The sequence below is a fragment of the Cryptomeria japonica genome, chromosome 7 (assembly GCF_030272615.1).
Source record: "Cryptomeria japonica chromosome 7, Sugi_1.0, whole genome shotgun sequence".
NCBI lineage: Eukaryota > Viridiplantae > Streptophyta > Pinopsida > Cupressales > Cupressaceae > Cryptomeria > Cryptomeria japonica.
In genome coordinates this window covers 690,131,170-690,158,602 of record NC_081411.1, presented here as the reverse complement: position 1 = coordinate 690,158,602, position 27,433 = coordinate 690,131,170, and the positions used below count along the sequence as shown (strand labels likewise).

Sequence of the window (27,433 nt, the reverse complement as noted above, 5' to 3'; positions counted from 1 at the left end):
AATCGATCATGACAAACCTAGACTACAACAGACATTTATCACAATGACCTAATCTCAATAGGGCTACTATGATTCATCAAAACAACCAACCAACCAATCATTCAACACTGGCATCAGGAGATATTTTCTCCAGCACTGGGGCATTTTTTATTACAACCGCGCTACTCTACTGACAATAGCGCTACAACTTGTGCACAAAAGTGCTAAAGCAACAAATGCGCTAATACAACTATACCATAGTGCTATTAAATGACAAAAGCGCTACAACCTCTACCCGACAACGCTAAAATTACAAAAGCGCTATTACTATGACACAAACATGCTAAATTGCCAATAGCACTACAACAACCATGCAATAGCGCCATTGTGACACAATAGTGCTACTTTAGGCGACAAAAGCGCTAAAACACAGTTTTAGCGCTATTGTCTTACTTGGACTTTGACGCTTGAAAAAACATGACAAAAATGTATAAAAAGCAAAATTCAAGATTTGCGTACCGTTGGTCCGTAGTCCTTTGGCCGCTGTATCGACGGATCTGCTCTAACCGGTGATCTGCTATTGGCACGACCATGATGACTGCTGCTCACTCCTTTGCCAAAGGTCACTATCAGAGCTCCAAAATACCAGGGAGATAGGTGCAAATGAGTCTATTTTTACCCCTTCCCCTCCATATATACCCCCCAGCCCTAACCCTAATTCACTCCGCTCATTACTGTGGTCCCTGTGAACTTCATAAGCCTTTAATTTCTCTGTTTTACTTTGATTTCTCCTGTTCTTTCACCATTATTTCTAATTTCTTCTATTCTACCTACCCCCAACTTCTTTCTTTTTTTTAAGAGATCGCCCGATTTTTCAAAAAAAATTGGCCCATCTTTCGAGGGGGCATACCACCCACTAAATTAACATTTATGGGGCATATTTCTTCACACCTATTTTTCTTTCTTTGAAATGACGTAATAAACTGCACTGTCTCAAAGAGGGGCAAATGTAGTCACATAAATTTGTCCACTTAATTAAATGAATATTTACTATTTATTTGATTATTTAACCATCAATAATTAGTTAATTAAATTAATATTTAATTAATTTCATCCTCAACCTCTCTCCTATTGATTAAATAAATTATTCAATTTATTTAAATTAATTCACTAAGCCACACTCTAAATCAATTAAATGAATAAAGCACATTTATTTAATTTAACCCCTTTCCTCTTTTAAATAAATAAATAAATAGTTATTTTTCTAAACTACCCCCCCCCCCACTTGCATTCTCTTACAAATGCAAGTTGCACCTATTTAGTTGAAATAAATGAATTTTATTTTAATTAAAATCCTATTTTATCTCACCCACCAAACCCACTTGCTCTTCTAACCCATTCTAGGCTCTTCTAACCCATTCTAGATTCTTCCAAACCATTTCTAATTAGCCTAATCCTATCCCTTAATTATTGTCACATTTCTAAGCAACTTGAAGTCACTTCTCAAAGCCTCAAAGTCTTTGAAAAGCATTAAAGGCTTTATGTCTTCAACAAGCTAACCCCTAAAGTCCTCCAAACCATTAATGACTCTTACATAACCATTAATGGTTAAACTCAACTCACCCACATGGTTAGAGACTCTCCCTCTAACTCAACCCTCATTTGACTTATGAGTCTCTTCAAGCATTTATTGCTTTGACCATGGTTATCCCCACTAACTCTTGCACAAGAGTTTGTCCATTGGATAAAGACATTATTCATTGGATAAAAGCTTTATTCATTCAACTCAAGCCTAACCTTACCTCCCAAGGTAACCTTCAATTCATTTCAAGCATTTAATGCTTCTTCCCTCTCCTCTCAAGCCATCTCATGTTGACATTTGTCATCCTGGGATTGCGTTGAAAGCCCTCACATGGATCATAAACCCATCAATCCCGACCCTTGTTGAGATTACTCAATCTCAACCATCCATTGCCCTGTTTTTCCTATAAATAGAGCCCATTCCTTCTTCATCTACATCCAGAAATCTTGTATGCATCAAACTTATAGTAAATTTGAGAGAGCATTTAGAAGCATTTTTCTTTGTTATTTTGGCTAAAATTAACATAGATTAATTAGGTATTTTCTCATATTTAGCTTGTTTGCATTTGCATAATCTTTTATCTTCATTTTCATATTCTTGAATCTCCATAAGACATCCATAATAGTGCCAAAAGTTGAGGGATACACTCATGTGGAACTTGGAGATGAGAGGAACAAGGGAGGAGCAACTATGAGCATGTTGGAGGGTTTTGTTTCTTTTCTTCGTTTTTGTATGCTCTTCATAATCTATTTTATATCTCTCTTGGTATGCATGTTTAGGATTATAGTTTCATTTATCTTTTGTTTTTTATTGTCACTAACAACACTAATGATTTGTGTTATGTTCTTTGCATCCTTTTCAGTGTGCATCAGGATTGAAAGCTATTCAATCCATGTTTACAATTGTCACCAATGAAATGGTGACAATTGTCAACAAGAGGTGGCTTGAGAGGAGATGTAAGAGACATTAAATGCCTGAGAAGACATGATGGTTACCTTAGGAGGTCAGGTCATGGTTGAGTTAATGGACAACCAATGGATAAAGCTTTTACCCAAAGGGTAAACTCTTGTGCAAGGGTTAATAGGACAACTAGGGTCAAAGCAATGAGTGCTTGATGAGACCCTTGGGTTAGATGAGGGTTGAGTTAGAGAGAAAGTCTCTAACCATGGGTTGAATTTGGATTAACCATTAATGGTTTGGGAGACTTTGGAGACAAATTTGTAAGAGCTTTACAAATTTGGGGAACTCAACAAGTTAACTTGTTGAAGAGATTAAGTTTTAAATGCATTTAGAAGACTTTCTTCCAAATTTGGAGAAGTGACTTCCCCAAATTTAAGGATGTGACATGATAGAATGATTAAAGCTAATTAAGTGGGATTAGAGGGGTTCTAGAAGAATGTTTAGGACGCAAGTGGATTTTGTAGGAGGATGCAAGTGGGAGATATTAGGATTTTAATTAAAATAAAAATATTTTATTTCAACTAAAAAAGGATGCAACTTGGCTTTGTAGGAAAGTGTAAGTGTTGGGGGGGGGAGGGGGTTATAAATAAATTTGATTTAGTTATATACAAGGATGCTTTTAATTAAATGTAAATTTAATTAAAATTGTGAAAAGTAGATTTAAATATTTAATTAATGGATAAAAAGGGGAATTAATCAAATATTTGAATTTGATTAATGATTGGTCTAGAAGAAAAATGATATATTAAATAAACCTTAGTTTAATTAATAGGTGGATAAAATGATAATTAAACAAATAAGATTTATTTAATAAAGTGTGCAAGTTTTAGACATCTACAGTAACAATTACAACCTAATATCTATTCAATTAACTAAACTTCTTTTTACTTTATAATTTATATAAATGATTATATAATTGAAAATATACAATATTTATAAATAAACATATGTAATATCTATTATAAACATTAAATAAAACAAAGACTTCCTATTTCATACAATAACTTTCCCATTCATAATACATTTTATCCTATCAACCAACCCAAATGCTAATTAATAGGTCAACAAAGAGAAAAGAGTTAATAAAATAAAATTAGTACAATGAAAATATTTAGAGTGAAAAAATTATAATTCAAGGATAATTGTTTTGGAGGACCTTTCTCACATTTTTTTGAAAAAGTATATATATGACATTTCAAATTATTAATGAATCTTAAAAAATTATAATAGACAATATATTATATAATATTATAATTTTTAATATTTATATATATTATTTATTTATTTACTTTTAATAATATAAATTTATTTAGAATATTTTTGAAATGGTAAGATATAGTTGTTTCTAATTTTATAATATTTTAATATGAATTTTTAGTATCTATTTTATTACATGAATTTAAAAACTTAGTCAATTTATTTATTTATAACATTTTTTATATAAATTTAATTTTTTTTTATATATTATCAATTTATCATTCTATATAAAATATCATATATGTGTGTTATGAATAATGAGAATACAAATATTTTCATTTTTTTTCAAGAAACATCATCTACATTTTAATTATCTTCTTTTGACATTTAAATTGTAAACAACTAAAATTAAAATTTTTAAACTTATCATTAAATTCTGTAGGAGAAAAAATAATATTTTTAATATTTTATCTAAATTAAATATTTTTTTAACAATTAATATTTGTCGTCAAATGAAAGGCATTGCCATGACGAAACCATTAGAAAAAAATCATGACTGGGACGGGTGGCCGTCAAATTCCAGACCTCTTTGGGATACTTGTAAAACCCAACAGAGACCTTGAAATGGCCAAATGTACTCAAGATTTTGTAGACAAAAGTTAAATCAGAGTTGATCAGCATAGTTTGAATCTCCTGTGTAACCAATGGAATCTTTGTGGAGGAAGTGCCTCTCAAGTGCTTCAAAAAACTGTCTGAATTATTTAACCTCACCAGTGTTGCAGCCATTGAATCAGCCAACACTGTTAACTAGAGGAGCTGCAACAGCCAAGGGCAAAGTTCAGCCTAAAAAGAAGAGCGTAGTGAGGAAGAAAAATGCAAAACCTGCAAAAGCCTCATCTGGTGCAGGCAGCCAACAGTCCCAGCGCATAAAGGCCACGGTACAGGCATGCATGAATGCCCCAACTCCTCTCAGGTATGAACAAGAAACTTTCAGAACTCAATATTTTTTTAAAATGGGAATTGCTTGAGTATTATACTGATTTCCACATTTGTAACTTGAAGGCTAGATTTGATTTGGATGTCACCGTTCACGGTTTGAATATTGAAAATAGAGTAACCGGAGCCCTTTCCAAATAGAGACATGCATCCACGGGCAGTCCACCGGGTTTGAACCTTGGTCTCCTAAATAGACTTCGAATGGAATATTTAGGATGGTATTCTATCAAATTTTCTTGAATTAAGATACGTGTATTATAAACAAGAGTTTGGTAAGTGTTGCAAAACTATATAATGGGCTATAATAATAGCCTCATGGACTCAAAAGCTTTTAATGCGTTGCCTGATTTAGTGGAAATCCTGTAAGGATAACTGCATTGCCAACAAAATACCATAGCAAGTACGAGCAAGGCAATGCTGTACCCAGAATTGGTTGTAGTATGATCCTCTAAATGATTGAATTTGTTTTTAATTGTTAAATCATGGGCGAGGTTATGGGCCATATTTGATTAGGTGTTGGGTGTAGATTATGCATGTACTACATTCAAAAGAGTTTTGAACGTGGGTAATGCTTGAATCTTCCCAAATCTTCCCATAAGCATTACACAACAACTCCTTGGGCTCCCGCTCGTATCTGCTTTCTTTGGTGATTTGATAAATGCTCTTTTAGGGGGAACTTTTAGCTGAGATGCCACAACAAAGGGGTATCTCTTCAGTCAAAGTCCCTCAGTCCCTGCATCTGGCCTTGTCTATTAGCCACACAGGGAGTTGGATATGCTATTTTACCCATTTTCAACACTATCATTTCCCTTGGGGATTTGAATCTAGGGCTCTACTTTGGGATTCCTCATACTTTCCACTCGGTGAGGAGGATGGGTAAAGTAAAATATAACATAGAGACAAAAATAAAATAGAGAGTTCATGGCACTGGATGCCATCTTGTTTGTACTTCTATTTGCAATTTCAGTGCCTTTCAATGTTCTGGGAGATGCAGGAGTACTTCCTGTATGCTCCTCAAGAAAGCTTAGTACCTCTATTCCCATACTTTGATTGTAAAGCTTTTAATGAGCTGCTGTCCAAGTCCATATATCTGAAGATGGCATTTGAAACACTCTCGTATTGTCTTGGAGGTGACTTCTGTAGACGAGACCATCAATTACAAATGTGAAGGTAACATCTCACGTCTCAGGCAAATCACCCGGATTCCTGCCCACATCTGCACAGGGAAATACACTCTACGTGCTACTGTAGCAATACAGAACAACCAATGTGTCAATAGCTTTAAAGGCTTTCTGAACCTAGAGGCAAACAAACAGATCCAAAGATGGAAATAAGACATTATATTCTGACTCTGTAGATCAATATGGTCTAATTATATTACTAAGCAAAAGATGGAAATAAACCAATATATTATTATTATTTAGAAAAAAACTAATATATTATTAGTGCCATCAGTATAAATCTGTGGCAACTAAAATATGGTCAGACATTCAAGACATTGTAAATTTGTAATACTAATTTTGTCATTTGATTTTTTTAATATCTGTTTCAATATACCATTGGAGAACAAAATACAGGTACTACTTGTCTTACAAGCATTATGAATTGAATCTGGAGCAGTTATGACTCTTTTTGATAAGAAAAGGGAGTTCTGTTAAGGGTCCCCTTGCAAATGATCACATAGAAACATTGCAAGACTTAGCAGAATTTGACCTACAGACAGATTCATGCAAACTAATCCAACAATTCAGGAATGATAGGGATTGATATTCTGGCTGACTGTTCCTGAATAGAACTAGTACAAATAATAAGAGGAGCTGTTAAACTGCTATTTTTTCTTCATTAATTTCAAGATCCAGCAGAAGAAAGTACTAATTATTATACCAAGATAACAGATAAAAGCATCTTGTGAATAGGATGAGTAAAGAGAATGAATGGTAAATTACGAGATTGGATAAACAGACTTGAGATTGAAACATAAATTGAGTCTGAATGATATAATGCAACCTGATGTAGCTGCCAGCTGCTTCCACGCACATTCCTAGAATTTACCAGAAGAGCCAAAAGAGTTGTGTGTGAATAAATTTGTGTCAATTATTTTGAATAAGATTTTTCTTTTTTTTGAATAAAGGGTACATAATATACTAGCAAGAGGTATTTATCATATTTATATTACTTGAATTGAAGCAATAAACTCTCTTACTAAAAATCATATTGAGAAATCTAAACCAAGTGCATGCATGCTTTTTGTATTTCATGCAAGATTTATTTTTGCTTTTCACATTGCTTGCGAGCTTTTCTTCACTTTGTGCATTGCATGGTGTTTACAAAAGTGCTTTTCAGCTATTCCCAGTTTTTTTGTTTATCTCTTTTGCAAAGTTATCTCCTCATCTTTAGTGCCATTCCAGACCTTCCTCCTCGTTGTTTTCCTCCCAAGCCATTCCATATCAATCATTTTTCACATTATACTTTCTCATAGTATCTTTGGGGTTAAATTGAAAACTTGAGGCAATCCAAACCATGGTTCCCTTTTGTATTTTTTTCTTCAGTATTGTTTCCTCTTGTATTTCTTTGGGGTTCTCTTCCCAAGTGTAGACTGCAGTTTAGTTTACTTAACTTTGAAAATTAGACTCTGGGCGTCATGCTCTTGTGTCCTCTCCATGGCATCTACACAGGGTTGGGTTCTTCTTCTTCATAGCCTTGGATTTTCTTGTTCTGCTTGGTTTCTCTTCAATTTGAGTGTATCCGTGTATTGCAGTATCATCAAGATTTACCTTCTTACTTGATTACTCATGAATTTCTGTGATAAATTCCTCTTGTAGAATCGCAATGTATTCCCTCTTTAGCAAACCTACTTTGTTTTCTCACTTAGTGTAATTGTTTTGACTATCTTGTATGAATCTTTTTTATTTTCCTTTACTTGATTTACTTCACTGTCTTTACTTGATTTACTTCACTGTCTTTCAAAGTTTATGTTTCTTAACTTGCCTTTTCTTTAGCTTCAATTTCTTTCCCTTTTCTTTTTCCATTATACTTTATTTTGCAGCTTTTAGAATCCTTCCTTATTTGCCTACATTTTTCTTTTTGGCTATTGTGTCTCTAGAGGCAGCCGTGCTATTCAGGACAGATGGGCAACATGGACCAGGTGGCCATATTCATGGCAGGATCGACAACATCAGGGAATACATTTGTTGTCCATCTGTTTCACCCATTCAATGCTGTCAGATCGCAGCTTAATGCTCTTGGAAGGAAACAATCCAGTTCCATATCACCACATATACTTGCATAATTGGACACCCCTCTGTCTTTTGTGGACTTTGATGCTAGAATTGATCTACTGATGAAATTCTCAATACTCACAAAAACAAGTCTATCCAGAATTCATGTGCCAATATGTACAATCAGATCCAAATGGGGGCTTTTGATGGCATTCTCTTGTTTGGTTTAAATCCCAGGTACCAGTAGTCCATGAATAGACCTGCATTCTAGAAGAACCATGGACCTTTGTGGAAAATCCTTTCACAATCATTTTCATCAGCCAAAAAGCAAACTACCTTTGTGGACATGAGCAGATCTTCTAGTCCTCCTGAATTTACCAGTTGCCTTGTGCCCATTGATTACCTCTCGAAGGGATAATTGTTGATGTAGCCAAGAATAAGGGGTCAAATGAACGGCAGCCTTTTGTTGTAGCAAACACCCAAGACACACCCACAGAGGTTCAATAATTTGAATGTAGTCACATGCAATATTTCAGGGTCAAGCTAACAACAAGATTTTCAAAAAATAAATCTTATGTGATTCATCAACACCAAAGGTTCTCATACATGCAAATGATCTCTTTAGAAGGATTTAACTCCCAAATATGGAATTAGCTTTTCCTTTCCTTAAACAATTTGAAATTTCTTATGCAATACAAGTTTCTCTAGAAATTTTGACAGAGTTTCCCCAAGGACTAGAGACATTAATCAATAATTCCCAACCCAAGATACTCCATTCATCCTCTCTATACTTTAACTTAAGCTTTTGCTTGATACACAGATACTAAGACCTGCATAATGAAATGCAACACCACTATCCAACTCTGGTAAAATTTTGATAGAGTTTCCCCTTGCAACTCAACAATTTCAACCTACAAAAAAGACATGCATATGAACGACTCTGCAAGTCCACCACCTGCAAATACACACACACTGAGTACTCCTCAGTTTCCTTAATTGAGCTTCCTAGCAACCTGCAAACAAAGAACACCATTTCTTCTTGTCCTACTAATTTTTTCTAGAAGCTAACCTCTCTTTCAATCTTCAGGAATTATCCTCCTCTAATTGGGATTCCAAAATCATTTAATGTGCCCTTCTGTGATTACCCTAGAACACTAAATGAGGTATGAATTATATATTTTTTTGCTCGATAAGGTATGAATTATATTAAGGAAGTGCAACTTGCCACTTTAAGTCTTTATTTAGATCCTGAAACCAGGTTAGTTATCAGTATGAAGAAACATATAACCAGCAATATTATAAGAGAATCCTAATCATCATTGTAAATTACATAATGTGCATATGGGATTCAATAATACTTTCCCTAACAACCTATCCTCATTATGGAGTCCCCTGGAACATCATATAAGGCACCTCGAGCTTTTTCTTTTCCATCAAGCCCAAGAGCACAGAATGATACCCGCCATTCGACCTCCTGGACCCGCTGGGGTTGCTCTACTTGAATGGAACCTTGTGTTACTTGCATCCCTTGTATGTATTCTATTCTACCTTCCATTATGAGATGGTTGGTCGGATGAAGTGTTAAGGAATCTACTATATAATTTATTATGCTCAATATATATATGTGTGTGTGTGTGTGTGTGTGTTAAGGAATCTACTATATAATTTATATGCTCAATATCATAAGAGCAATACATATATATATACATACATATATATATATATATTAACAATAATATGTTAATTACATTCATTCCTACATGGAAGACAAAATAACAAATCAGTAAGATCATAGTCTATGCATTATGCATCATACCCAATACTGGTAGATATATAAATCTGCCAATTATTCTTATTAAATCTGAAGCTACTTGCTTCTTCCTGATTAATTGCCCTGTCCATTGATATATCTGATTAGTAGATTTTATGATCCTTCCCTTCTACTATCAATCAGCATTAAATACCCCTCCTTATTCCGTTGTGGAGGGTCATGCCTTTTCCTGTGGTCACATCTCTTTAATTGGTGGTGTCCCTTTCTGTTAACCGTCACTTTATGCTTAATTGAATTGCAGCATCTCCTCTCTACCTTATATTTTCCTTAATATTTGTGATTAGTATATTTATATGCGTTTGTCTAGGGATTGATAGGGTCAGCTGGCACAGGATTTTATATTGTATTTCATTGTATATTTCACAGTACAAAGAGAAGTCAGCCAATAACTAGTGATCTTAGTTTAATGATTTGTTAAGTCTGCCGATTAAAGGGAAAGATCCCATTATGTGGTGGTCGGCTTGATATAAAATAGTGAAGCCTTATGAATAAGGCCTTTTTCTGCATAGCTAAATTTTATCACCTTATCCTTTTGGAGACGTGGTAGATGTATCGTGGCGGGGGCATCACAAATCAAAAGAGTGAATACTCAAGAATGGCCTTTCCAAATAGGAATCCCACCTTCCAAGATTGAAGATAAGTTAATGTTGTAAACAGCCCCCCACTAACGAGAATCTCATTCATTGGCCAAAAAATGGGTAGGTGGACCCAGTGTCCTTCAACATGCAAATGTGGCATTCCATTTCCCAAGGCTGATTTGACCAGTCAAAAATGCCTTTTACATGTAATTCCTTATCTATGTTGCATCATAGGTGCTCGTACACATTTTCTAGATTGTCATTTGTAACCGCCAAGAGGTGTCGTAACCCACCATTGACCTGCATAGCCCAAATTAGATGATAAATAATATTTAAATGCTTAAAAGTGAATTCCTAGAGATTTTTTGCACCATAGGAGCCCCAGGTCCTTATTTTCAAACACAAATAAAGAGAAAAATATGTTTAGTTGATGCTGATTGCTGAAGCCCCCAGCTGCTCTTGCATCAATCCTACTTCCAAAGATAAGCTCCCTATTTGCAAGCATCAAAATATTGTCTCCTAATTTTTTTTTTCTATCCAGTCCAAGGGTACGGCTTACCTCCATTGCTTTTTAACATGTGTTCATGGTACTCTTTTTTGCTTCCTATTTGTTAGTATCTCTGATGACTTTCCTCCAAACCCTTGTTTTTTTATTATTGTCTTCTCCTTTATGAAGGTTGTATGATAAGGAGGGCTTGACATGTTGCCTCTCTGCATCATCTCTCCTCTAATCCTTCTAGAGATCCTCTTGTCAAATTTGAAAATTCTAAAATTTCAAAATCCCCACCACTTCCATGCATGCTATTTGTTGAGAATACAATTTTGAATGAAAAATATTAAGTTTACTCTTTTTAGTTATTTTTGATGGTCAAACTCCAGAATTATGTTTCAAACTTGTGTTTATTTCAAAAAATTGTGTAATTCAAAATCACAATTCATTCAAAAAGTGTGTTGTAATGTCCCCCTTCCAATTTTGCCCTAGAATCACAATTGCAACAAGTTAGGGTTAGGGTTACATCTTTACCAAGAAAGATGTCTTCTTAAATAATATGATCCTAGATTTGAATCTTGCAACCATAACCAAGGGAACATATGCATATATATACCTCCAACTGTTAGGGTTAAACAATAACACATGACATTCATATGATATCTATAATATTATTCAAACACATTAGGGTTTTGGGGGAAGAGACATGATTGGTCCGCCTAAAGCAATCTCCACACTAAGCCCAAGAGTGAACACTCACCCTCTTGGCCCCTGTGGGCAGGCAACATGGACATCCACCGGGGTGGCCTACTTAGTGGGGTGCTTGTACCTGCTTTCCCCATCCATGTCTCACCCCCTAAAGACAATAGCCATCATTGTAGAGTCAGAGAGGAGGTTATAAAGGGGGTTTCTTGATTGTCCTATCGAAGCCCAAGAGTGGATCTTTGCCTTATTGGCCCTAGGGGCAGGCAACATGGACATCCCTAGGGTGGTCTACTTAGATGGCAACCTCCTGATTCCCCTCTTCCTTACACCTCCTTCCTTCCATACATGATGGGGGTTTCACATAGATTTATTGCAGACTTATACATTCAATAGTCATTCATGTATTAAGTACTCAAGCCCAAGAGCACAGAATGATAGGGTTTTCACATAGATTATTGCAGACTTATACATTCAAAAGTCATTCATTCAATTATAATTTTTGATTGTCAATTTTGTAATTGTAATGATTTTCATTTGAATTGTGACTCTAAACATGTATGATATATATTATATGGCATGACATAATATTGAAATTCCGAACTATCAATTGGCATTTAATATTTATCTTTATCACTAACATTTTGGCATTTGGCATTGATCATTGATGAAGTATCATACCATCAAATGTATTTAGTTTTACAATTTTGTATATGTCCTTAAATTTTTGTACACACACACGCGCGTGCGTACCCAAACGTACCATGTCCAAGAGAAAAAAAATGCCATACTAGTGTACTCATACATGTGCCGATACATGTACGAATACTTGTATCGACAATTTAGACCAAATTAGAATTAAGGAAGAAAATGTTTCCAAGATAGCATTTAGGACTCGTGAGGGTCATTATGAGTTTCTAGTAAAGCCATTAGGTCTTACTAATGCTCCATCTACATTTCAGAGTTTGATGTATTCCATCTTTAAGCCATTGTTGAGGAAGTTTGTATTAGTGTCCTTTGATGATATTTTAAATTATAGCAAGGCATGGGAAGAAGTTAAGAACATTTGCACCATGTAGATCATGCAACAAGTTCTCAAACAACACCGATTTAATGCTAAACCTTCCAAGTGTGCTTTTGGTCTCAAAGAGGTGGAGTACTTGGGTCATAGTGTCTCACAAAGGAGTAAATGTTGATCCTAACAAAATCAAGGCTATTATGGAGTGGCCTATTCCTAAAACCATTAAGAACTTGAGGGGTTTCCTAAGACTCATTGGATACTATGAAAGATTTGTGAAGAACTATGACCGCATAGCAGCACCCCTCACAACTCTATTAAAGAAGGATGCTTTTCAATGAAATGAGCTAGCTAATCCAACATTTGAGAGATTAAAGGAGGCTATGTGCACCACTCATGTTCTAGCTACTCTAGGCTTCACCAAGGATTTTATGGTGGAGTGTGATTCTTTAGGAAATGGTATGGAAGTAGTTCTCATGCAGGAAGGTAAGTCTATTGCTTTTGGAAGTCATCAATTGAAGGTAAGAACCAACTCAAACTAGTTAATGAGAAGAAGATGGTAGCTATTCTTCATGCAGCAAAATAGTGGAGGCCATATCTAATAGATAGACACTTCAAAGTTAGGACAGATCATGGTAGCATAAAATATATTTTGGAGCATAGATTATCTTCTAAAGAGTAACAAAAGTGAGTCACTAGGACATCCGGTTATGACTTTGAGATCGTCTATAAGAAAGAGATGGGGAAAATTGTGGTTGATGTACTATCTTGGAAGGATGAGAACAATGAGGCATTATAGTGTGTCATTTCAATTTTGCAAGCAAATTGGGTTGAAGAAGCCAAAGCAGAGTAGTAGAATGATGTTGCTACAAGGAGTCTCATTCAACAGTTGCAAAATGATCCCAGTAGTTGAAATAAGTTTTGTGTGAAGGGAGATTCTTTGTGGTATAAAGAGAGATTGTAACTATGCAAAAATTCCACCCTCAAACACAAGATTTTGAAAAGTTCCATGGTTCTCCTTTTGGGGGTCATTAAGCATTTTTGAAAACATCATTGAATTGAGTATGATTTCTTTTGGGAAGGGCTTAAAGGTGATGTTCAAAAATTTGTGGCAAAATGTTTGGTACACCAAAGAAATAAAGGAGAGACAGTTAAGACACTTGGTCTTTTGCAGCCCTCAGTTATTTCTAGTTACTGGTAGGTATAGGTCTCCATAAATTTCATCATAGGCCTTCCAAAATTTAAAGATAAGAGTGTCATCATGGTAGTGGTGGACCGCTTCACCAAATATGCTCATTTTATTGTATTATCCCATTTTTTTACAACAAATATAATGGCAAAAGTATTTATGGAGAATATACAAAAGTTACATGCTTCCCCAAGGGTTATTTTTAGTGATCAGATCCTATCTTTACTAGTAACTTTTGGTCATATTTATTGTCTTGTTTGAGTACTTAATTGTCTTGCAACTCTATGCCATCCTTAGTCAGATGGGCAATTGGAGGTCATCAATAAGTGCTTGGAAGAGCATCTATGTTGTTTCATTTTAGATAAACAATCTCAATGGGCAGATTGGCTACCACTAGCAGAATTGTTGAAAAATGTCACCATTTGTGACATTATATGGATACTATCCCCCATCCATCACATTATCATTGAAGGTGACACCAAGAATTCAAGCTTTGGAAGACCACATGAATCATCAAAAACAAGCACTTTTTGGACTTAAGAAGAATTTGGCCATGGCACAAAATAGATTTAAACAATATATTGACCAACATTGTAGTGAAAAGAGTCTTGAAGTAGGTGATTGGTTTTTTCTTGAGATTGCAACCTTATAAATAAATGTCCCTAAAGCAACAAACAAAGAATAACAATTTGTAAGTTGTCACCAAAATATTATGGTCCATACTAGATTCTTCAAAAGATGGGCAATGTAGCCTACAAGCTTGAGTTGCCTCCAGCAACAAAGATGCATCTAGTTTTTTATATTTCCTATTTAAAGAAGGTGATTGGTTGACATGTCTCAACATGTACAGTACTATTAGAGCTAAATGAATGAAGAATCATTTTGTATCTAGAGATAATTCTTCAGACACACACTTAGAAGTTGTGAAATAGGACAATCATCGAGCATATCATTCAATAGAAGAATTTGCCAGTTGAGGATGTGTTGTGACGTATTCACACATTGCCCCATTGCAAATGGGGACCCCTTCTTTTTGCTTTCTAGGGTTTGCTTTCTAGGTGTTTAGGGTTTGTTTGTTAGCCTTTGCATTTTGAGTGTCGCCAGGGGATCAATAGGATGGTAGGCTTTGCTTGAGCTAGGGTGAGTCCACAGGGCCCCAGAATTAGGGTTTCTTTGGGAGTCTTCCTTAGGGCTTGGTTTTGCTCTCGTTGCTAATTGTGTCTTGCTTTGTGAGTGGATATCATTCTTGAAGGTCCGAGCTAGGTCGAGTTGGTGAGTGATGAAGTTTGAAATGTCATCCTGATATTCAAATGCCTTGAAATTTGGCTAAGTCTGGAATGTCCTGATCCTGAAATTTGGCTATGTCTGGAATGTCCTGATCTTGAAATTTGACTAAGTCTGGAAAACTGAAGAATCCTCCAAAAACTAAATTTTGCAATATAACTCTTGGAGGTCCAAAACCACTCTCAAACATCTTGAAAGTATATATGGAATATAACTTAAAGTATAAGTGACATACTTATACTTAAATGTTATATTCCATAAAATGATCCTGACGGAGAGTCCAATATGTCAAATTTCGCTCCTGACCCTTCCAAAGGGTCCAAGGCGAATTTTGCTCCTAACCCTTCCAAAGGGTCCAGAGCGAAATTCTCCATAAGACATTCTACTTTGACCAAAACCTAGAACTAATGCATTCCTAGGCTTGAATGAAGGCAAAAACGCTTGTTTGAATGAAGAAATGTGAAAATGAAGTCGGGATCTTGGCCAAGATTAGGAATTTCGCTCCTGACCCTTCCAAAGGGTCCAGAGCGAAATTCATCATAAACCTTGCTTCTTGACTTGAATGGATTAAGAACCTTGCTCCTAATGTGGATGATGATCTAATTTTGCCTTGTGAAGTGGTTTGAAGCTTGAAAAATGAGTAATTTAGCCAGGAATGAGATTTTCGCTCCTGACCCTTCCTAGGGGCCTAGAGCAAAAATCTCCCCAAGGCACATTTCATCTTAAGTTTGGCTAATCTTTGACTTGCAGGGTACCTTGGAAGGAAGCTTGGACATTCTTATTGCCTTTGAAAGGCTTGAAAGCATTGAAAATGAAGGATTTTGGACAAAAATGAAAATTTCGCTCCTGACCCTTCCAAAGGGTCCAGGGCAAAATTCCTTATAAGTATACCTTTTGACCTTTCTCAGGCTTAAAACCTTGTTCCTAGGGCAAAGGGAGATGAGATTTTACCTTGCAATGAAGTTTCAAGTTGAAAGAATGATGATTTTAGCTCAAAATCAGATTTTCGCTCCTGACCCTTCCAAAGGTTCCAGAGCGAAATTCTTGGAAACTCATATTTTCTTCTTTGAGATGGTCAAATTCTTGAGTTTATGGCATGGTTAGGTGGACTTTGATGTGTTCTTGCCTTTGAATATTGGATTGAGGTAATGGAGTAGCCAAAGCAAGCTCAAAATAGGAAATTCGCTTGACCCTTCCAAAGGGTCCAGAGCGAAATTTCCTAAAATCACCTTTTCTCCTTGCGAATTCAAGTCAAACTTGGGTTGGATGAGAGAAGAGAGGAGTTTCTTTGCCTTGTGAGGTGAATTCAAGATGAAATGATGGGGGAACATGCTAGAAATGATGAAAATCGCTCTTGACCCTTCCAAAGGGTCCAGGGCGAAAATTCTTCAAACACCTATCTTCCCTTGCAAAATTAAGTCAAACTTGGGTTGGACGTGAGAGGAGAAGTGTTTTCTAGCCTTTTGAGGTGAATGCAACTTGAAATGATAGAGAAATAAGCCTAAAAAGTGATTTTCGCTCCTGACCCTTCCAAAGGGTCCAGAGCGAAAATCCTTGAAAACATTGTTTTTTCAAAATTTTGGGCAAGACCAAGCTAGGACAAGGGTGTGAGAAGGCATTTGGATTGCCTTAGAATGAATTTTGGTTGCCAAGAATGCAAAATTGAAAGCCTAATGAAAATTTCGCTCCTGACCCTTCCAAAGGGTCCAGAGCAAAATTTCTAAAATTCCCCTTTTTCCTTGCAAATTCAAGACAAGATTTTGGTTTTTATACCATGGGAAGGAGAAAGACAAGATGTTCTATGCCTTGGAAATGATTTGAAGATGAAAGGATGAAGGAATTGCCCTAAAAACCTAAAAATCACTCTTGACCCTTCCAAAGGGTCCAGACTGAAAAATCCAAAACCAGTGCATTCCTTTCAAGTTTGTGCTAAGACAAGGCTAAACCAAGCTGGAAATTGCCCTTGAGACCACCTTTGAGTGGATGTTTGTTCCAAAAAATGATGATTCTAGGTCAGAGAAGGATTTTCGCTCCTGACCCTTCCAAAGGGTCTAGGGCGAAAATCTCAAAATCCCCTATTTTGCCTTGCAGGAACAAACCAAGCTTGGATTGAGTGAACGAAGAAGACCATTGCCTAGCTTTGGGAGGTGGATTGAAGACAGAATGATGGAGGAGTAAGCCTAAGCAAGGAAAATCGCTCCTGACCCTTCCAAAGGGTCCAGGGCAAAAAACATCAAAGTCACCTTTTCCTCCAAAATTCAAGTGAAACTAAGCCTAGGCTATAGTAAAAGATGCCATTTGGAATGCCTTGAAGAAATTTAGACCTTCACAAAATGAGAATTTTGAGCTCAGGAGAGAATTTCGCTCCTGACCCTTCCAAAGGGTCCAGAGCAAAATTCCCAAAAATGCAATATTTCCTTCAAAGTTTTGATGAGCTAACCGAGTAATGGAGATAAATGAACCCTGGAGATTGCCTTGGAGGAGGTCAACGATCAAACTAAGGTGAATTTTGGCCTAATAAGCAAAAATTGCTCCTGACCCTTCCAAAGGGTCCAGGGCGAAATTTACATTTTCACCTAATTTCCTCATGTGAAATGATAAAAGTTTGAAATGCAAGACTTTGATTAGGTCAAAACAAGCATAAGCTTGCCTTCCGGGAGATTTTGGAATCGAAAAACAAGGTATTCAGGACCTAATTTGAAAAATTGCTCCTGACCCTTCCAAAGGGTCCAGGGCAAAATTCTTGAAAACACCTATTATTCACCTTGTTTAGGCTAAGTTGAAGGCAAAATGCAAAATTGTGATGGCAAACCTAGGTTGTGAAGATTTTGATTCATGAAGCAAACTAGCCTAGATGAGAATTCAAACAAGTCTTGAAATAATTTAGGCCTTCATCACTTTGGATATTTCAGTGCCTAAGAAGCAAAGAGCCTTCATTAAGCCTTGATCAAACCTTGATATTCCTCAATTTTTGCTAAATTAGCCAAATTCAAGACATTTGGGGAGTCTAAATCAAGTTCACATGAATTAAGGCATTTGCAATTTAATTAATTAATTTCTAGGCCTTGAAATAATTGAAAAAATCCACCTTTGAGCTTTGGAATTAATTTAAAAAATTAAAAAATTATGCTTGAGCGCTCAAAAATCATTATTGTGCCTTTACAAACAAGTCGGCCATCTTTTGAGAGGAGTTTTATTTTATTTTATTCCCTATTTGCCAAGTCGGCCTTGAGGGAAATCAAGGTGAGCGCCCTATATAAGGGAGGTGTATTGTAGCATATTCAAATCATTCTTTCATTATCTCTCATGCAAACTTGAAGAGCATATTTGGAGGTGCGAAATTGAGCAAGTTGGAGGATAATTTCCAAATTTTGGAAGGTGTTTGAAGGCGAATTTCCAGATTTTGAGAAGCTAGTGGAAGGCGAAGCTTTTTGAAGGCTAATTGAGGCATAATTCATCCAAAGGAAGACCACAATTCAATCCTTATCCAGCAAAATCTGATCTTCTTTCTTCATTTTTCAAGGTTCATAGTTAGGCTTTCAAAGGAGAAGGTATGAAGAATCCTTTTTGAAGTTCTTATTCAATACTTGTTTTGATTTCATAGCAATCTTTTAAAGTCTAAGTCTTGAAAAATCTAATTTCTATTCATAATTAATTTGAAAATTTAGAATTCTTGAATTTATTTTGTCATTTTCAAATTAATGTCTACTATGTTCCCTTTAAAGGTCTTAGATCCTATGCTATAAGATATTATACTCAAAGACTAACTTTAATCTTTTGTGTAGGCATCAAATGACGACCCCCAAAGCCGGAGGATCAACTACTTGGCAGACCCTCATCAAAGAAGATCAAGTCAGGACAAGGACGATCTCCTTCGGTCCAGCATCATTAAGGACGACCTTCTCCATCTATCTTCCAGTCCAGCATTTGAAGGAAGGCATCACCAAATTGGCATCAACCAAGTGTTAGATAAGGTCGCATCCCAGTCATCACTCCTCCATTCGGATTGGTCCACCTCAACATGTCCAGATTCAATGTACTTGGCTCATTAAAGATGGCACAAACTCCGATGTACCTACCTCGGCTATCCATTGGTCGAATATTCCAGAGAAGACATGTGTCCAAATAATGCAATTATTTCATTGGTCAGAATTAAGTTTGTTGTAACAAACCCTAATTAGGGTTTCATTGTAGAATCTTGGCCATTGATCTCAAATTGATCTTAGCCATTGGATTGTTTTGTGGGCACTATATAAGCCCTGGCTCCTCATTTGTAAAGGCTAATAGTTAGTCAATAGTTGACAGTAGGTGAATAGTTAGCTAGTAGTGAATAATCAGTTGATAGAATAGCAATTAGAGTAGAATAGCAAGAGAAGGCAAAGATTGTTGCCAAGATGTTGTAAAAGACTTGTAAAACTTCATTGAAGAAATGGTGAAATCTATGGGTCGATTCAACAATTTGCATGGTCTTTATACTTCTCAGATTTGATTTCATGTTTTTAGATGAGTGGAAGAAATGTGTTTGATTGATGGTTAAATTTGTATATCCATACTACTAGCAGTTTGTTGATTGCAAACTTGCCTTGTGTAGTCAACTGGAATCATTCAGCCTAAGCTTAACTTCAATTGTCGCTTCTTCATTGATATGCATCATCCTGATGGTGTCTATGCTTGTAGTGATGATCTGAACATCATAAAGCTTTCCTCCGAAGATCGCACTAACCTTGTGGAGATGGTCTTGGGATGTCAAAACAAGACTTAGTTAGAATTTTATCAAAGATCAATCATTGCTCCTACATTCTTAGTGTCAGAATTAGATCCTTCCCTCGCCCTCATCCTTTTTTCTTTTTTTTTCAAAATCTAGGCTAGTGAAATCCTGTGATTCCAGCAAATCAGACGTTTAGGTCGTCAAGTGTAAGTCCCCTTGTAATTCCAGCAAAATCACATCATACTGCGAAGAGCTTATCCACGAGTAGAGATCCTACATAATAGAACCTTGGAGTTACTTCGACTGATCCTTCGGCGAGATCTTCAGCAGTCGGGAACTTTGTTCAAGAGAGGATAAGGTACCTTTAGGTATTTTATTCTGTGTTTGGTCGTGTACAAAATACACATCAACAGGATGCCACATGGGAAGATGAAGATTTCGTGCAAAAGCATCCTTGGTTGATCAACATTGAGGACAATGCTTCTCTAAAGAGGGGGGAGCTGCTATGCCCTTAATCCTATAGTGTGTATGGGGTTATGAGTGGCTGGCTTGTGGCTACCTTGACTCTTAAAAAAATTATATTATCATTATCTTACTCTTAATTAGATATTTAGGTTGTCCTAGGTGTTATATTTAGGTATCTAAGATGGCCTAGGTGACATCCAATGCATAAACAAGGTGTATATAGGAGATAGTAGTTAGTTTATTATCATCATATTGTGAATTGTTTTATTATTGGAGATATTTGGGGGTTTGTCCCTTTGAAGTGGGCTATTATTCTCAAGTATTACCAAGTATTTGCAGCACATTTCCTTCTATATGTGCAATTTGTTTCATTACAATTGTCTAGTCTTATGATGAGAAAAGGGAGAATGTTTCCATTGGGACTTGTGGTGATGATAAGACCTATGATGAATTATAAGATTGTCTAAACAAGGTCACCTTGATGTGTTAAAATTCAGACCATGGTATGCAAAATTTGAACTAAGGAATTTGTTGTTAATGTTCAATACCTATTATTATGTTTCGATAATATGGTTTATCTAACTATATATTAATGGTTTGTTAGCTTCAAGTAGTTATAAGAGTTAACGGTGATTCCTTAACACCTCTAGGAACACTTGCAAAACCAAAATAACTTCCATAGAGAGAAAATGGAAAGGATAGACTGTTTGATTATGGATGCAAGAATGAATGAAAATGTACATGAGAGGCCTTTCTTATAAAGGCAAGGTGAGAGGTAGGATTAGGTAGGATGTTGACATGTGTCTTAATACTATACAATGAGACAACTACCTCAATCAATTATTAAATGATCGAGGTAATTAGAATTAAATAAAATTCAAAAAGATAAGATATGATTAGACATTTTCTAGACAACGATACCTTTGGAAGGACACCTAGGACCTAAGTAAACTTAAGACGTGTGAATAAGTCCTCTACTAGGAACTAGCTAGGTACAAGACCCTATTCACACCAACAGCCCCCATTAAGTGCAACTTAGGGTGTAGGTTATTATGCAAAGATGCAAGATTATTATGGGTCCCAACTAGAAAAATTTGCTAGGTATCCATGAACAAACAAAGAAAAGGAGAAAACCTAGTGGAACAAAAATCCTCTCCAAAAAAGAGAAAACAAACAAAGAAGGATGATGTATAGAGGACTCAATGATATCACCAAAGGACTACATCCATCATGCATGTACAATCAATGACCCCCCATAAGAGGGAAAAATAGAGACAAGATATCCTCCCCATAATGAAGGAGCTCCAATGTCGATGAAGAATGCCTGGAAACAAAATATGATCCAATGCTTGCAAGCAACACATCTTCCCTTGGGAAAAACAAGTTCATAGGATGATGAAGAAGCCACTATATGTCCAATTGAAAGGAGGGAAGAAGTCTCAAAATGTGTCTCCGAAAACTGAGTAGGAGTCTCCAAGCTTGAATAAGCCATAGCATAATCATGATCAATCTCAACCAAGCAAGATGACAAATCAAGTGGAGGAGGGAACTTATGAATGTTAATCTCCAAAGACAATGAGGATGGGATAACAGTTGTGCTTGATAAAACCCCTCAAATGTGTCTCCCAAATCTGTAGTATAAGACTCCACAAACAAGTTTGAGATCTTTGTCAGGTATTCATCCCACAAAGGAAGATCTGAAAAACTATGATCAACCTGGTGAATAGAAGCATTGAATGCTGAAGAAGTAGGAGGTGTAGGAGTGGGAAGCTCAGCACTAGTCTCTAGAATACCAAGATTCAAATGACCAAACTTCTCCTCACAAACATGATTTACACTTGATGAAATTGTGTGAACATCAGTCAAAGGAACATGATCATCATCAAGAGAAAAATGAGAAAAGGAATACAATTGAGATGAATGATCAACCATCCTTTAGCAATTAGCTCTCTAGTCTCAATGTCCCTATTGCAAACAAAATCAGGAGTGAACTCAAGTGTTTTGCGTTGTCCACATTGAGCAATTTGATAGACAAAAAGGAGATTAGATGACAAGGAGGGAACACAAATTACATCATCAAAAGTGCCTTCTCCTATGTCAATAGAACCTTTCCCATAAACCTTTATATGTGTTGTTACCCATCAATATATTAGGTGAATTACAAGGCACAAAAAAAGAGAACATTCCCATAGATGATGGCATATGATGAGATGCTCTTGAATCAAGAAGCCTTCTCCCAGATTCAAGACTTGTAGAGGCCAAGAGTGCTCTACCTTTAATTTTGTCAATCCCATTTGTAATTCCTGCAGTCCATGACTGTGTGGATGAAGATGTTGCAGATTGTGATGCTGAAGAAGAAGAAGAAGACGAGGGCAGCTGGATGTTGTTCTTCTAGAAGAAGGTTTGTTAGTTCATCAATCTTCTTTTCGTAACTCCTATGCTCATTATGTCCTAGCCTTTTGCAATATGCACATTTCAACTTCTTTTTATATGATTCCTCTTTAGAAGAGGAAGTGGACTTAGAGGTGTTATGTGAAGGTGAATCCTTAGCTAGCTTATTATATTTGGAATCGTTATTGTTTTGCTTCTTACCTTTGCTATCTGAAGCCTTTGGAACTTTTGCAAGAAGAGCATGTGATTTTGAAGATTTCAATGTGTCCATGTGTGCCAACTTGGCTTGTTCCCTTGTGAGCTGAGCTGCAAATCCATCAAGAGAGGGCATTTTGTGTGCATTGCCTAGGACATCCATAGTAGCATAAAATGTAAAAACAAATATTGAATAATTAGGACCTAGCTTAGCAAGAATATAGAGAATCAACTATTCATCCTATTTAGTGACCCCAAAATCAGACAACTATAGTCTAACAGAATTGAGCTTAGAGAAGAAGTCCTAAATATTATCAAAATTTGAAGGATTAAGATTCATTAGTTCATTCTCTAACTTAAATTTCCTCATCTTTATGTAGCTTACCAAAGAGAAGGTAGTTCAAATTTCATTTGGATGGGTACAAGATGTAACATGATATCTAAGATCGGGAGAAACCTAAAAAATGATAGTACCAAGAGCTTCATCTCTTCTATCAAACCATTTTCCTCTTTTTGTAAATTTGCAGGTTCTAGATTTGTGCCTTGTGTGATTCATCTTTAATTTTAACAACAAAACCTCCATTTGTAATTTCCACTCATGATAGTTATATGGAGTTAGAAGTACAACTTTTGGCAAATCCACGGTAAAATCACAGAGTACAATAGAGGAATAACAAATTACCCCTCATAATACAAGCAATTAATAAATGACACTTTTTTTTTTTGCCAAATTTACAAGTTATCCAATAGTACCAATTTCACTTCGAACTTAAATTCTAAAATCCTGGAATTAAATGTACAAAATGTGCATATATAGAATGAAGTGCTCTTGAATACCTTCCCGATGTTGCAAGAATCTGCGAAACTGGAGTTTGGAGCAAAAAGTTATGAGCTCGGAGGTGGGAAATAAAGTTTTGACATTAATCTAAAAAAATAGGCATCAAACAACAAAATCTCTACAAACAACATTCACCATTGTAAAGTTGAGAGGGCTCGCTTTCCAACGATATTTTGTTTGAGAAAAAATTCTTCCCTTAGCAAAAGTTATGATAGTTTAAATAAAAGGTCCTCTTTAGGTCTTTGAGGGCAAAAATAGGGCCCCCCAGGGGCTAGCTCGCATGCATTGTCGGTGGCTGGGATTGCTGCTTGGAGATAGCCTTGAGGGCTTCAAAATGACCATGTTGGGATCACTCATCACTCATGCACTCAATAGCAACAATTTTTTTTTAAAATCACAATTAAAAAAAATTGATTTTTTTAGAAGCTATTTCTTACCATATGATGCAAGTTGACGTGATTCATATATTGATGGATGGGTGATGCAGGACGAGTACATTTGCAAAGAATATTTACCCTCTTCTTGTGTAAAGATTATGACTTGCTGATGCCAGTAGAGGGTAGGGCAGGTAATGGGTATCCATGTTGTACGGATTCTAGGAAGATACCTACAAACCCTCGAAAATGGCCAAAATTTTTCCGACCTCCAAAATCAAAGTATTTTATATGAAAATAAGGGTTTTTGGGCTTTTTGAACTCAACAACGATGTCTGTTTTGCTCCAAACTGCACTTATAAAAAGCAGTTGCCTAAATCACCCCCAAATTTGGGAAGGAGTTTTCACATCTGGAGCTTTGATACCATCTAAGAGCTAATGGTAACTCCTCAACACCCCCAGGAACACTTGCAAGACCAAAATAATTTCTACAAGAGAGAAAATGACAAGAAGAGATTGCTTGAATATGGATGTGTTGTGATGTTTTCACACATCGCCCCATTGCAAATGGGGACCCTTGCTTTTTTGCTTTTTAGGGTTTGTCTTTTTTGGGTATTTTAGGGTTTTGTCAGTTAGCCTTTGCATTTTGAGTGTCGCCCAGGGGATCAATAGGATAGCAAGTCCGGCTTAAGTGATGTCCTGATCCTGAAATTTGGTTAAGTCTGAAAGTCTTGATCCTGAAATTTGACTAAGTCTGGAAACTGAAAAAACCTCCAAAAACTAGATTTTGCAATATAACTCCTGGAGGTCTGAAACCACTCTCAAACATCCTGAAAGTATATATGGAATATAACTTAAAGTATAAGAAAGATAGAGGGAAATGTCACTTATACTTAAATGTTATATTCCATAAAAATTATCCTGATAGAGAGTTCAAAAAGTCAAAATTCGCTCCTGTCCTTCACTGAGGATCCAGAGCGAAAAGCGCTCCTGTCCCTCTCTAAGGGTCCAAGGCGAATCGCTCCTGTCCCTCCCCAAGGGACCAGAGCGATTTTCTTTATATACACATTTTTAGACCTTTCTTGGACTTGAACTTTTATTCATGGCGTGTAACAAGATGATATCTTCTTTAGCCAAGACATTCCATGGTGAAAAGTGAAGCATTTTGGCCTAGAAGACAAAATTCGCTCCTGTCCCTCACTGAAGGACCGGAGCTTGAATTCCAAATTTGCATTATCCTTGCAAGATTTAAATGATTTTGCAATTTGAGCAGGCCAAGGGAAGCGAGTTTTATCCGTTGAATATAACTTGAGTGGGCCACAAGGGAGAGAATCAACCCAAAAGACCATAGGCGCTCCTGTCCCTCTCCAAGGGACCAGAGCGATTTTCTCACAAGGCAAATTTCGTGCAAAGGTAAGGCAAGTTTCATGTTTGATATAAATAAAAGGGGGCGTGATTGGTACAATGAAGATAATTTCGAAGGCCAGCAAAGCACAAGTGAGCTTATGATTGCAAAATCGCTCCTGTCCCTCACCAAGGGACCAGGGCGAAATCTTCAAATTTGCCTAGTTGCCTAACATTTTGAAATACTACTTTCGTTTCCAAGGCTCAAGATGGAATAGAGAATGATGTTTTACGCCTTGAAGGAAATTACAGGTCGATGTGGTTAAAGGATTGTGCAAAAACCAAAAAATCGCTCCTGTCCTTCACTGGAGGACCAGGGCGATAATCTCTGGAAGGAGCATTTTGGTCTTGGAAAGTGAGTTGAACATGCATAGAGCAAGCAATAATGACCATTGCCTACCTCACAACTTGAATTGGCGATTGGAAAAGATGAAAACCAAGGGCAAAAGGTGAAATCGCTCCTGTCCCTCACCAAGGGACCAGGGCGAAAATGGTTCTAAGGAGCATTCATTCCAAAAATTGAATTGATCAAACTCAAAGTTACGAATGAAAATCCCATTTTGGATGTCCAAGATGAAGTGTTGAACGTGAAAAGCAAGAAATACAAGGCCAAATGAAAAATCGCTCCTGTCCCTCTCCCAGGGACTAGAGCGATCTTGTTAATATCCATTATTTTTCATGCTTGGGCGCCAATATCCTTCAAAATTGCATTAAATGCCAATTTTCGCTAAAACTCCAAGATATTTTTTGAAATTAAATTGACATTTAATAAGGCGCATGGTATTTAATAATTAATTTAAGCCTTTAAAAAAATCAAAATTTTAATTATGAAGGCATTTAAAATTAATTATTATTAATTTAAAAATAAAAAAAGCGCGCTTGGGGTATTATTTAATATTTTGATTAAGTCGGCCTTATTCTTTTATTAATTTTTATTTATCTTTTGGCTTATTTTTCAAGTCGGCCAATGGAAAATAAAGAGATAAGTGCCTATATAGTGGAGATGTGTTGAGCGATTCTAATCCATCATTCATCCACTCACACAAGTGCGATTTGGAGGGCAAAGAAGAAGTGCGAAAGCTGGCCTATGTGGAGCGAATTTCTACTAAGTGTGGAGAAGCTAGTGGAGGGCGAAATTCATCTTGAAGGCTATTGGAGAGGCGTATTTCTTGCTAGATTGGAGGATAAATTCCAGGATTTTTGAAGACATTTGAAGGCAAATTTCCAGATTTTTGAAGAGGAAGGTGGAGTTCTTTTCCAAGCTAAAGGAGGTGCATTTTATCCAAGGGAGAGCTTTGATCTACACTTTGCCTAGCAAAATTCATCTATTTTTACATCATTTCTTAGAGTTAATTCTCAAGAGGCGGTATGGCAAAATCATCTTGACACCCTTATTCAAGGTTTGATTTTTTTTAGACATTTTTTAGAAAAGTCTAAGTATTGCATGATTAATTAGGAAATGATAACTCAAGATCTATCATGAAGTTTCCTAATTAAAATCTTGAATCTTCCTTTTAAAGTTTAATTTTTAGATTTCAAGATATATTACTAATTTTGAAATGTTGTGTAGGTATCAAGATGGCGACTCTCGAGCTCGAAGGATCTACAAGTCGGAAGGCTCTCCTCAAGGAAAATCAAGCCAGATTAAGGACGACCTCCTCCAGTCTAGCATTGACAAGGATGGCTTTCTTCGATCAAACATCAACAAGGATGACCTCCTCCAGTCTAGCATTGACAAGGATGGCTTTCTTCGATCAAACATCAACAAGGACGACCTCTTCCAATCCAGCGTTCCAAGGCGAGGTACATCATCATCCTGCAAATCAAGGACACAAGAAGTCAAAGCAAATGGTTTGTTGAAGAAGCAGATAGTTCCAGAAGAATTAATTAAGGCTAACTTCTCAACGTTACCAAATTGAGTATCAACCAAGTGTCAAACGAGTTGGAATCCTAGTCATCACTTCTCCAGTCAGTGTGGTCCACCTCAGCACGTCCAGATTCAATGTACCTAACTCATGGAAGGTGACACAAACT

The 27,433-nt window shown here is 36.4% G+C and overlaps 1 protein-coding gene across 1 annotated transcript in view; it reads left to right on the top strand.

The window, feature by feature from the left end:
* Nucleotides 1–4,264: 4,264 nt before the first annotated feature.
* Nucleotides 4,265–27,433, top strand: part of LOC131078484 (uncharacterized) — a 121,397-nt gene continuing 98,228 nt past the window's right edge. Inside the window, exon 1 of the mRNA XM_058016190.2 lies at nucleotides 4,265–4,691. Coding sequence (XP_057872173.2) covers nucleotides 4,423–4,691 — 269 coding nt within the window. The 5' untranslated portion in view covers nucleotides 4,265–4,422. The remainder of the gene's footprint in view (nucleotides 4,692–27,433) is intronic.